The sequence below is a fragment of the Ovis aries genome, chromosome 1 (assembly GCF_016772045.2).
Source record: "Ovis aries strain OAR_USU_Benz2616 breed Rambouillet chromosome 1, ARS-UI_Ramb_v3.0, whole genome shotgun sequence".
NCBI classification, from domain to species: Eukaryota; Metazoa; Chordata; class Mammalia; order Artiodactyla; family Bovidae; genus Ovis; species Ovis aries.
Window position 1 is genome coordinate 203,008,549 of NC_056054.1, and position 13,391 is coordinate 203,021,939.

At 38.1% G+C, this 13,391-nt stretch overlaps 1 protein-coding gene across 15 annotated transcripts in view; it reads right to left on the reverse strand.

Annotated features, from left to right (window-relative positions):
- The window catches only part of VPS8 (VPS8 subunit of CORVET complex), a 299,937-nt gene that overhangs the window by 110,950 nt on the left and 175,596 nt on the right, over positions 1–13,391 (reverse strand). For all 15 annotated transcript variants that reach the window (XR_009601662.1, XR_009601661.1, XM_060419760.1 and 12 more), the window contains one exon: positions 154–301. Coding sequence is in view for 13 of the 15 variants with exons in the window: in XM_060419760.1 (XP_060275743.1) it covers positions 154–301 (148 nt within the window). In the remaining 2 variants the exon portion in view is untranslated. The remainder of the gene's footprint in view (positions 1–153; positions 302–13,391) is intronic.

Below are 13,391 nucleotides of genomic sequence, written 5' to 3' on the forward strand. Positions count from 1 at the left end.
TGGAGTCAAATGAAGTGGGTTCAATCTTCGATGCTAGCACATACTGGGCATAAACTCAGGCAACTGATTTAACATATGCATCTCCCTGTGCTCATCTGTAAAACAGTGAATGATAAACACTGACTCTTTCCTTCTCTACAGCACTGGTCTTACCTGAATAGTTTCTTCTAGGCGGTAGCACTCAAGGACTTGCAGCGTCTCAATAACGTGGTTTGGGCTGAACTGACACAAGAGCTCAATGAACTGCTCTATGATACAGGGAGATATCTGCAGCGATTCTTGATTTACATGAATACCTTCCCTGAAAACAGAAAAGGCAAGAGAGTAGCATTATTTAATCATATCTGTAATTAAGGCTACAAATAAAAAGCATGCTAAGTTTCCCAGGTGGCTCAGTGGTGAAGAATCCGCCTACCAATGTAGGATATGCAAGTTTGATCCCTGGGTGGGGAAGATTCTGTGGAGAAGGAAATGCAACCCACTCCAGTTTTCTTGCCTGTGAAATACCATGGACAGAGGAGCCTGATGGTCTACAAGTGCGTGGTTTTGCAAAGAATTGGATACAACTCAGCGACTGAACAACAACAACACAAAACGTTACCTTAAAACCAAGACTACCTTTTGGTCAGGTATAATTGTGGGTTAAAAGTCTTAATGTTACTTAGGTTATTAAGGTGAATTATATATGATAGAGACATTCTAAATCACAATGCTTCTCAATTCACCTTAAATAATTATGGAAATGAGATTCAGTGTGGGCTCCTCTAAATCACACACAAAGTTCTATTATTGCTCAAAAAAAACCCCAAAGATGACACAGTTTAGTTTGAATAATTTGATCCATGAATGACTATATACAATAAGCCATCTTCCAGTCTCAACAACTGTCCCTACTCTACTTCCCTTATAGTACCAATCACATCATGTTGTAATCACTTCTTTAATTATCTATCTTCCGTAAAAGACTATAAATTCTGTGAGGGCATCCACCAGGTATCTTCTCACTAGTGAATTCTGAAAGCCTGCAACAGCATCTTGCACAATGCAGCAATAGCTAATTATTTGGCTGTTGCGAAAACAAGCAAGTGGATAAGAGTAAGATATATTAAATTTATGGTTCATTTGCCTGGAATGTCAGCCATTCTCAAAGCCTGCTATTTATAATGCCTATACAAAAGCTATGGAGGTCAAGGATTAGTTTTATCATGGTGGAGACTACTGGAAATATTTAGAAAAATCAACTGCTGCTCATTGGAGATCTAAGAATCATTTTCTCTCTACCCTCAAAATAAGTCAGTTTTTCTGGGAGTTTGTCTTCTCTTCAGAATTCCTCAACCAAGGCTCTGTATATAAAGAACTGGAACAGGGTTAAGAAGATACAAAAATGACTTGGAAAACTAACCTTCTAAAGAAAGGCTAACGGTCTGAATAGACCAATCTCTAGAAATGAAATAGAATCTGTAATTGAAAAAAAAAAAAATCCCTACCAAAACAAAAAGTCCAGGACCAGATGGCTTCATAGGAGAATTCTACTAAATATACAAAGAACTTACACAGATCCTTCTCAAACTCTTCCAAAAGAACCAAAGATGAAGGAATACTCCCAGAGACATTTAATGAAGCCACTGTCACCCTAATACCAAAACTAGACAAAGACACACCACCAAGAAAAGAAAATTACAGGTCAATACCTTTGATAAATATAGATGCAAAAATTCTCAACAAAATATTAGCAAACTGAATCTAACAACACATAAAAAAGGTCATACACCATGACCAAGCTGGATTCAACGCAGTGTCACAAAGATGGTTCACCATATGCAGACTAATCAATGTGATACATCACATCAACAAGAGAAAGGGCATAAACTATACGATGATCTCAACAGACGCAGAAAAAGCATTTAATAAAATTCAACATCCATTCATGATTCTTAAAAAAACCCTTACAAAGATGGATATAGAGGGAACATAGCTCAACATAAAAGCTGTTTATAACAGCTCAACATAAAACCCACAGCCAATATAATATTCAACAGTGAAATGCTGAAAGCCTTCACACTAAAATCTGGAACCAGACAAAGATGCCTCTCACTAATTCTCTTCAAGATCATATTGGAATCCCTGCCACAACAGTCAGACAAGAAATAAAAGGGTATTCAAATTGGTAGGGAAGAGGTTAAATTATCATTATTCACAGATGATGTGATACTATATATAGAAAACCTTAAAGACTCCACACAAAAACTACTAGAATTGATAAATGAATTCAGCAATGCAGCAGGATACAAGATTAACAAACAGAAATCAGTGACATTTCTTTATACTAACAGTCAAATAGCAGAAAGGGAATATATATATTTTAAAAAACACCTTTTGAAATTGCATCCAAAAAAAATTTAAGAATAAACCTCTCCCAGGAGGTAAAAGACTTTCATGCTAAGAACTACAAAACATTAATAAAGGAAACTAAAGATAATTCAAAGAAAAGGAAAGATATCCCATGCTCTTGGGTTGGAAGAATCCTGTTAAAAAGGCAATACTACCCAAAGCAATCTACTGATTTAATGTGATTGCTATCAAATTACCCATTTTTCACAGAACGAGAACAAATATCCTAAAATTTATATGGAACCATAAAAGACCCAGAATTGCCATAGCAGTCTTGAGGAAAAAGAAGAAAAACAGGAGACATAACCCTTCCAGACTTCAGACAAACCTTTGATTACAAAGCTACAGTTATGATTAAACAGTGTGATACTGGCCCAAAAACAGATATATGGACCAATGAAACAGAACAGAGATCCCAGAAATAAACCCACACACCTATGGTCAATTAATCTTTGACAAAGGAGGCAAGAATATAAAATGGAGAAAAGACAATCTCTTCAGCAGGTGGTGCTGGAAAAGTTGAACAGCTGCATATAGATCTAAGAAGTTAGAGCATACCCTCACACTATGCATACACATGAGCTCAAAATTGCTCAAAGACTTATTTATAAAACAAGACACCATAGAACTCCTAGAAAAGATCATAGGCAAAAAATTCTCTGACATAAATTATAGCAATGTTTTCTTAGGTCAGCCTCCCAAGACAATAGAAATAAAAACAAACAAATGGTACATAAGCCAATTACAAGCTTTTGCACAACAAATGAAATATAAACAAAACAAAAAGACAACCTATGGAATGGGAGAAAGTATATGTGAACGATGGCATAGGGGCTTAATTTTCAAAATATACAAACAGCTTCTACAACTCAACAACAACAAAAAAATCCAATCAAAAAATGGACAGGAAAACCTAAACAGAAACTTCTCCAAAGACATACAGATGTTCAAAAGGCACACAAAGAGATGCTCAACATCACTAATTATCAAAGAAATGCAAGTTAAAATGACAATGACGTATCACCTCACACCAATCAGAAAGGCTATCACTAAAAAGTCTACAAATAACAAATGCTAGAGAGGGTGTGAAAAAAAGGGAACCCTCTTACACTGTTGGTTAGAATGTAAACTGGTGCAGCCACTGTGGAAAACAGTATGGAGGTTACTCAAAAAAACTAAAAATAGTTCCCATATGCCCTAGCAACCCCACTCTTAACCAGAGAAAAGAAAACTCTAATTCAAAAAGATACATGCACTATTCACAATATTCAAGACATGAAAACAAACTAAATGTCCATCAGATGAATGGATAAAAAACAAATGGTGTGTACACACACACACACACACACACACACGGAATATTACTCAGCCATCAAAAGGAATTAATGCTATTTGTACCAACATGGATTGACCTAGAGAACATACTAATTGAATTAAGTCAGAAGGAGAAAATAAATACTGCATGCTATCACTTATATGCAGAATCTAAAATACAACACAAATCAACATATCTATGAAACAAAACCAGATTCACAGATACAGAGAACACACTTGTGGTTGCCAAGGTGGAGGAAGGGACTACAGGTGGGATGGAACGGGAGTTTAGGATTAGCCGATGCAAACCCATATACAGAATGGATAAGCAACAAGATCCTACTGTGTAGCACAGGAACCTATATTCAATATCCTGTGCCAAACCATAAGGGAAAAGAATATGAAAAAGAATATGTATATGAATAACTGACTCCCTTTTCCATACAGAAGATATTACCATAACACTTCAAATCAACTATACTTCATTAAAATCAAATAATAAATAAATAAATTGTTAAACGGGGTGGGGGTGGGGGGGAGACAGAGAGACAGCCAGAAAGGTTAATGGTCTAAATCAACACTTCTAGTTTTTTCTCATAATGGCACATAGAAAACGACCATATTTATCTGGCCCATCAGAAATCAGACTGATTACAAGGTACTCTGTGTACCCTAAGAGGTGCCCCTCAAGATTTAAGGGAAGCAGTCTTTAAACACAACTGTAACCCAGGTGCAGCACACCAACAGCCATAGGCAGGAATATCTGGACTCGAGAATGATCTAGGGGTTGTAAGTATTCTATATGGTGGTACATAGCACTCCTATTTTTATTAACAAGACCCTGCAGTTACAGAATAGGAATTATATTTAGAATAGAAAATCTTTTCCAAATAAAGAGCTTTATGACCCTCAGTCTTGACCAGAGGTTGGGCAAGGATCTCACTAAATTCTGCTACTTGTGGATTTCAATACATGCTGAGGCTAATTCAGTATTTCCTCAAATAGGCTGTAAATCCCAAAGATCAAGTTTTCCTCTTTCTTTATTTCACAACTGCCTTTAAGGCAGGATTTTGTTAAATGACTGCCTATTCCCTATGTAGACCACCACCTGAGTTCTGATCACATAACTTGAAAACTATCTAAGTGTCTGTCCCAACTATACAATAAATTCTGAAACCAAAGACGGTGCTGCATTCATCACCGTTTCCCCAGCATTGGCACAGTACTGTCACAAAATAACAGATGCTCGGTAAACGCACACTGAATTAAACCGAACTGATGAACTAAACAGTACACTGGACTGTCTTCAAACAGATGGACCCAAAATGTAGACTAGAGGAGTGAAAATTACAAGGACTAGGGCCGTAAAGTGAGATGTAGCTAGGACTAAGTCCTGACAGAAAGTTCTACATGGAGAAAATAGGAGATGAAGATGGCACACTCAGGGGAATGACAGTTCTCTTTGTAGAATCAAAGTTGTGTCTCAATAGAACACAATTAGGTAAAAGAGAAAGGGAATGCAAACCAATTCTTGACATTAAGGTGAGTCCATGTACTTTCCATATGTTTATACACAGTTCAGTTCAGTTGCTCAGTCGTGTCCGACTCCTTGCGACCCCATCAATCACAGTACGCCAGGCCTCCCTGTCTATCACCAACTCCTGGAGTCCACCCAAACTCATGTCCATTGAGTCGGTGACGCCCTCCAGTCATCTCATCCTCTGTCGTCCCCTTCTCCTCCTGCCCCCAATCCCTCCCTCCCGGCATCAGGGTCTTTTCCAATGAGTCAGAAACTCTTTGCATCATGTGGCCAGAGTATTGGAGTTTCAGCTTCAGCATCAGTCCTTCCAAAGAAAACCCAGGACTGATCTCCTTTAGGATGGACTGGTTGGATCTCCTTGCAGTCCAAGGGACTCTCAAGAGTCTTCTCCAACACCATAGTTCAGAAGCATCAATTCTTCAGCACTCAGCTTTCTTCACAGTCCAACTCTCACATCCATACAAGACCACTGGAAAAACCATAGCCTTGACTAGACAGACCTTTATTGGCAAAGTAATATCTCTGCTTTTGAATATGCTGTCTAGGTTGGTCATAACTTTCCTTCCAAGGAGTAAGCATCTTTTAATTTCATGGCTGCAATCACCATCTGCAGTAGGTGGTACTAATATTATACCTATGTCAGACTTCTGGTAATATGTCTTACAAATGCAAGACTATGGAGCAGATTAAAATCAGAAATAAGCACCTGCCGATAAACCACAGTACTTAATTCTTTCCAGAACATTTATTCACAAAACCCTTTACAAGTACTGAAGATGTGAATATGCATCAAACCAAGCAAATCACCCAAATGAATAGATTTTGATGCATTCGTTTTTGAGGGAAATAATGTGTCTGCTGGGAAATGATCAGGAAAATCAACATAATCAAAACTTTAATAAGTAAATTGTAGCATTAACAAATTTACATCCATTTCTGACTGCTGCTTATCAGTCTTACACATAAAAGCAATTTGTTATATCCATTTCTCAAGCATATTTCTATTATGTCTTTTATCAGCTACCTCCTTTGCCAAATACTCATTCCTAATTTTAATGGCTGTCAAAATTATGTATTTTAGACCTAGACTTTATCTACTCTTTAGGGAATTTCTATTTTAATGACAGAATTGACTCACATGATGTAGACATTTAAAGGGAGAATTTTATAAGACTGACACAAGGCTTTCTTTAGTCAGCTTTAAAATAGAGTATATGTATGTCATTTGAAGCATGCACACACACACACAAACACACTCTAAACACACTCCAAAATTCAGGTTGGAGAAAATATTCACTCAGTCTGTGAAAATCAATTAAAAGTATAATCTAGTATAATTGGCTATTTCTGGGAAGGATAAACTATATGTCAATTTTGAAAAGTATAACTTAAAAATGATTCTAATATTCAAATTTCTGATTTCAAAATATTTGACAAAGAAAATGAATATTTTGCAAGAATAAAAAAGTTTTATCTAGTCCTTCCCCTTCATTCTAAAAGCTGCACAAAAACAGGCCAGTCTAGACTGCTTTTCTAGATCTCTGAGAAAGACTACTTCACAGTCACCTTTAGTGAGTTGCTTTGACAACTGTGGGCCACCTCAGCTTAGCCTAAATCCTGTCTGAACTCTTTGCTCATTTCCATATATCCAGCCCTTGGAGGTGGTGTCATACTGATGACTACTCAGTACCTTTGGATTAAGAATGCAAATAATGACTCACAACCCATAAGAGCAAAGAAAATTATTTTCCATATAGTTTTTATTCAAATCAAGTCACTTCATAAAGCCAGGAAGCTGAAGTCCCAGCTTTCCACATTTATCCCATATTAAAAATTCCATAGTGGACTCCTGTGCAAATTAAACAAAAACCTGAGTTTGCCAATTTGCCTGAAAAAATGCTTTAAATGTGTTAATTATAGGTAGCAAAGACAATACCTACAATTTGCACGAAACTGTAACACAATCAACAATAATGTTCCACAAACGGGACAGGTAACTGCCTAGATGGAAACCTGTCCTCCAGCAAGAAGGAAGCCAGTACTCAGTCTCTCCACTCTCCATGCTGACCCTGAATGCTGTGCAAAGCAGCCGGTATTCCTCAGAGAGGAACAGCTGCAATCTTATATACACTTTTATGAAGCACAGTCCAAAGGAGACAGGCTAACAGCAAAGATGCTGCCACATCAAATCAATGTAATAGCAGATTGAAGACAGATCTTTAGCGGATAGGATTGCTTTCCATTTCCTTACTCTAACAATCAAGTGTCAAAATGTCCTCTTCCAAATCTCAATAGAATTTTTGTCACTTATCTGATACCCATAGGAAAAAGGTATATTGTTTTGAGTGATCACCTGCATAAGCAGGAAGAATAGATTTTATAAGCCTAAAGATTTTATGGATAGAAAAAAAAACTTAGCTGTATAACCTGATCAAGTATAAACAATAACTGAATCAATGTAATGCTGTACAGACTTCAAATAAAAACTTAACAGGTTAGCTAAAACAATTTTTTCTACCATGATAATGGTAATAATAATAATAATAATCACGCAGGTAACAGCAAGTGTATTTTTCTAACGCAAAGCTCTCGGTATCACTAATATCTGCTACTGACCCTACTAGAAAAGACTGCCTTAATGTGGCCCAAGTAGATTAAAGAGTGAAAAACTGCAGGTCCTGGCATCTCAGTATAATATAATTTGATACACTTTCAGTTTTGCATGGGAAACTTGGACCATTTTCTCTCCCAAAGGATAGATGGAATTAGAACAGATAGAAAAAAGGCAGTTCTATGACACCACCACAGAGACAGTCTTTAAACAGACAGTGGGTCAGACTACTATAAATCTATTATGATATATATACATAATTCTGACCATAAAAAGGACAAATATTTCTGGTCTCTAGTCTAGCATGCAAAGAGCTTCAGTTCAGTTCAGTCGCTCAGTCATGTCTGACTCTTTACAATCCCATGAATTGCAGCATACCAGGCCTCCCTGTCCATCACCAACTCCCAGAGTTCACCCAAACTCATGTCCATCAAGTTGGTGATGCCATCCAGCCATCTCATCCTCTGTCGTCCCCTTCTCCTCCTGCCCCCAATCTCTCCCAGCATCAGAGTCTTTTCCAATGAGTCAACTCTTCCCATGAGGTGGCCAAAGTACTGGAGTTTCCGCTTCAGCATCAGTCCTTCCAAAGAACACCTAGGACTGATCTCCTTTAGAATGGACTGGCTGGATCTCCTTGCAGTCCAAGGGACTCTCAAGAGTCTTCTCCAACACCACAGCTCAAAAGCATCAATTCTTCAGCCCTCAGCTTTCTTCACAGTCCAACTTTCACATCCATACATGACCACTGGAAAAACCACAGCCTTGACTAGACGGACCTTTGTTGGCAAAGTAATGTCTCTGCTTTTGAATATGCTATCTAGTTTGGTCATAACTTTCCTTCCAAGGAGTAAGCGTCTTTTCATTTCATGGCTGCAGTTACCATCTGCAGTGATTCTGGAGCCCCCCAAAATAAAGTCTGACACTGTTTCCATGGTTTCCCCATCTATTTCCCATGAAGTGAGCTTAAAAGTTATCAATTCCATCCTCACAGGAAAAGAAGTTGAACAAACTGAAAATCAACAGCTCTTTTTGGATCTATCGGAGAAAGGAGGTCACAGAGCAAACTGCCACCCCTCAACTTTGAGAGAGGTGGATACAAAGTATCATAGCTAGCTGGAGCAGAAGCCCAGAAGCAGAGACCACTGCTGCTGGGCAGGACTGGGGCAGGAAAACCTAAACTGTAATTGACAACACCCTGGAGGTTCAGTGAGGAGGAACTTCAGAGTTAAAAATTCCAGAGGGGCTATGTCTTGTCAGAGAGTTCTCATACTTTTGTTAGTTTTACCTCCAGCGGGATCACCAGGTTCACTGTGAGGACTGGAGAAAAATCCCATCATGCTTCAGCAGAGGGAGGGGAAATGTGGCCACTTTGAAATACAATTGGAGCACTTTGTCCTTCTTAACAAGGCTTGCTGTCGGGACTGAAATAGATACCCCCAAATTTGGGTGTTGAAGTCCTAATTCCCAGTTCCTCACAAGGTGACCTTACTTGAAAATAAAATCTTTGCATATGTAATTAGTCAAGTTAGGATGAGGTTATACTGGAGTAGGGTGGGCCTCTAGTCCAATACAATTAGTGTCCTTCAAAGAAGAGGAAATCTAGACACAAACATACACCAAGGGAGAATGCCAGGTGAAAGCTGAAGACTGGGTGATGCTTCTACTGGTTAAGGAATGCCAAAGGCTGCCAGCAAATCAGCAGAAGCTAGAGACAAGGCAGTGAACAGATTCCTTCTCATAGCCCTCAGAAGGCACCCACCTGCCAAAACTCATCATGGGCTTCAAGCCTCCAGAACTGGGGTGATAAATTGTCATTTAAGCCATACAGTTTGTGGTGCTTTATTAAGAAAGCCCCGGCAGATCTAATATACCTGCCCTACTATTACATTAGCTCCAAACCAACTGGGCTTTTCCCAGAGTATAACTAAGTTGCTGTTGTTCAGTCACTAAGTCGTGTCCAATTCTCTGCAACCCTATGGACTGCAGCATACCATGCTTCCTTGTCCTTCACTATCTTCTAGAGTTTGCTCAAATTCACATCTATTGAGTCAGTGATACTACCTAACCATCTAATTCTCTGCCGCCTTCTTCTCCTTTTGCCTTCAATTCTTCCCAGCATCAGGGTCTTTTACAATGAGCTGGCTCTTCGCATCAGGTAGCCAAAGTAACTAAGCCGAGAAACGCCCAATTCCAGCCTGCTCTAGCCTTTCATGTGGGGAAAGGGAAATGCCCAACTCCAGCACCCTCTAGCCTTCTTGTCTCACTTAAAGTGGGGCTGGGGACCAAGAGATACTTGGAAAGGTCACAGGGGCACTGCCTCATGGAAAGACTAAAAGTTCATCACAGGACAACAGACTGCTTCTTTCCATCACTGTCATACTTCACTGCCACATCAGCAGTGCTTCTAAATAACAGGGACATGCAAAGAAAGAACCACACATCTCAGACCTCACTTTAGCAGAAGTCCTGCGTGCTGCGTGTATGTGTGTGCTCAGTTGTGCCCAACTCCCTGTAACCCCATGGACTGTAGCCCACCAGACTCCTCTGTCCACGGCATTTTCCAGGCAAGAATACTGGAGTGAGTTGCCACTTTGTACTCCAGGGCATATTCCTCCGAGATAAACATAAAAACTCATACCAAAGGCCTACTTACTTCTAGTCCTTTTACACTCTACATTATGTCTAGCTTTCAACAACAACAAAAGTACAGGATATATTAAAACACACAAAGAGATGGTTTGAAGCAACTTTGCAAGCATCAGAATCACACTCAAATATGGCAGAGATGCTGGAATTACCAGACAGGAATCTAACACAACTATGATTAATATGCTAAGGGATCTAATGGAAAAACTGACAACATATAAGAACATTTGGGTAAAGTAAGCAGAGAAATGGTAACACTAAGAAAGAATCAAAAGAAAATGCTAAAAAGAAAAAGCATTAACAGAAATGAAGAATGTCTTTGATGGGTACATCAATAGTCTGCACACAGCTAAGGAAAGAATCACTGAACTTCAAGATATGTCAACAGAAACTTTCAAAACTGCAACACAAAGAGCGAAGAGACTGGGCATGGGGCTGGGAAATCAAACAGAATATCCAAGAACTATGGGACAAATACACCTGGTATAATATATACAAGGTGGCAATATGATAAGGATTTAAAAAGGAGGAAAAATTCAGAATATATATTTGAAGCAATAATGACTGAGAATTTCCTCAAATTAATGAAAGATACCAAACCACATATCTAGGAAGCTCAGACAGAACCAAGCAGGAAAAATAGCAAAAATCTACTGGAGTGGGTAGCCCTTCCCTTCTCCAGGAGATCTTCCCAACTCAGAAATTGAATCTAGGTCTCCCACATTGCAGGCAGATTCTTTACCAGCTGAGCCACAAGGGAAACCCAAGAATACTGGAGTGGATAGTCTATCCCTTCTCCAGCGGATCTTCCTGACCCAGGAATTGAACCAGGGTCTCCTGCATTGCAGGTGGATTCTTTACCAACTGAGCTATCAGGGAAGCTCCAGAAAATCTACACTTAGGCATATTATGTCAAAACTGCGGAACATCAAAGACAAAAGAAAAAAACCCAGAAGGAAGCCAGCGGAGTGGGAGGGGGGTGATGAAGACAGCTTCACATATAGAGAAGCTAGGATAAGAATTATATCAGAATTCTCTTCATAAACCATGAAAGCAAGAAGAGACTGGAGGGAAATATTTCCTGTGTTCAAAGAAAAATACTAACCTAGAATTCCATATTCAGTAAAATTATCTCTCAAAAGTGAAGACGTATTAATACTTTCTCAGACAAAAGTTAAGGGAATACATTGTCAGTAAACTTGCCTTTCAAATAATGTTAGTTCTTCAGAAAGAACAAAAATGATGCAGGTCAGAAATGTGGATCCACATAAAAAAAGGAAGAGCACTGGGAAAGGAATAAACGAAGGTAAAGTAGAAATTTTATTTTCTTATTCTTAATTATTGTAACAGATAATAGTGTCAAAAGAATAATAGTAACAATGTGTTCAGTGATTATAGTTTATAAATAAGTGAAATGAATGACATTAATATTATAAGACACAGGAGTAAGAAATTATGAATGTTATCTACCCATGAAGTACTACAGTGTTACAGTTGAACTTGGAATTAGTTATAAATGTATATTCAAAAATCAAAAGATAACTACTAGAAAAATTTTTAAGAACTATAATTAATATACTAAGAGAAGAAAAATGGAATCATATATAAAATGCTCAGTAAGTCAGAGGAGGCATAAAGGAAAAGAAAACAAAAAAGAAAAAACAAAAGTGATGAAAAAAATAGTAGTATAAATAAAACAGAAGAAAGGGTAGTATTTTTTAAAAGCCAAAAACTACCTTAATATGTGTCCTTTTCATTGTAAACAGAAAAATATGGGTATCTGGGACGTTTTCTTTAAATATAAAACAAGCAACGTTTTTGAAATTTTAGTATGTAGCATTCACATGAAACTTCATTGTGTCACAAATTATAAAAGCAAAGAGCAGACCATTCATTCCAAACTCCTAACAATTGCCCTCATTTTTATTATTAACTTACTAATCTAAACTTTTATCATGGAAATGGCAGCCCACTCCAGTATTCTTGCCTGAGAAGTCTTAAGGACAGAGGAGCCTGGTGAGCTATAGTCCATGGGGTCACAAAAGAGCTGGATGTGACTCAGGGACAAAACGACAACAATAAGCAATCTACGGGGGCAATGAATATGGCAAGCATGAAGCTATCTACACCACACATCATCCAATTATCATTTATTCATACACACCTACAGTATGAGTGCATGACATTTACTGTCATATATTTTCCAGTTTAATATTATTTAAGCATTCACACTGCCACGTTTGCCAATTTGGTATTCCATTATGTTTATATATCTTACCATTTAGACAGCTGCTTCCCTCATCTACTTTCTTAGACAGTTTTTTTCACTATAAGTATGCTGACAGGGATAATTTAGTATTAACTACTTTTTTCTTATGGTATTTTCTTAGAATATATTTTCCAAAATGGACTCACTGGAGCAAAGCACATGTATAACCTTAGAGCGCTTAATACATATAGGTTAAAGGCGTGCTGCGATTCATGGGGTTGCAAAGAGTCGGACACGACTGAGCGACTGAACTGAACTGAAACTATGAAAGGAAAGAAAGTGGACTAAAAAGAAGGAACACATATTGAAAGGGCAGGCAGAACAACCCTGTGGAGTGTATCCCATGAACAGATAGTTCAGTACTACTGAGGAACAAAGGGGAAAAGAGAAATGGCAGAATGGAAGAAAATTAAGTTGAACCGATACTCCTGAATAAAATTAAGAAGGGTCTTTTATACCATAAGCCCAGGATTTTACCCTGCATAACAGAAGCTAAAAGAACTTTGAGAAAGGGAAACAGAACATTATCATTATTTGGCTATTTGAAAATAGAAGTAGAAAAATTAAGAGGGCTGATTACGAGACCATCAACAGAGACCAGGAGAGGGATATTGAAGGCA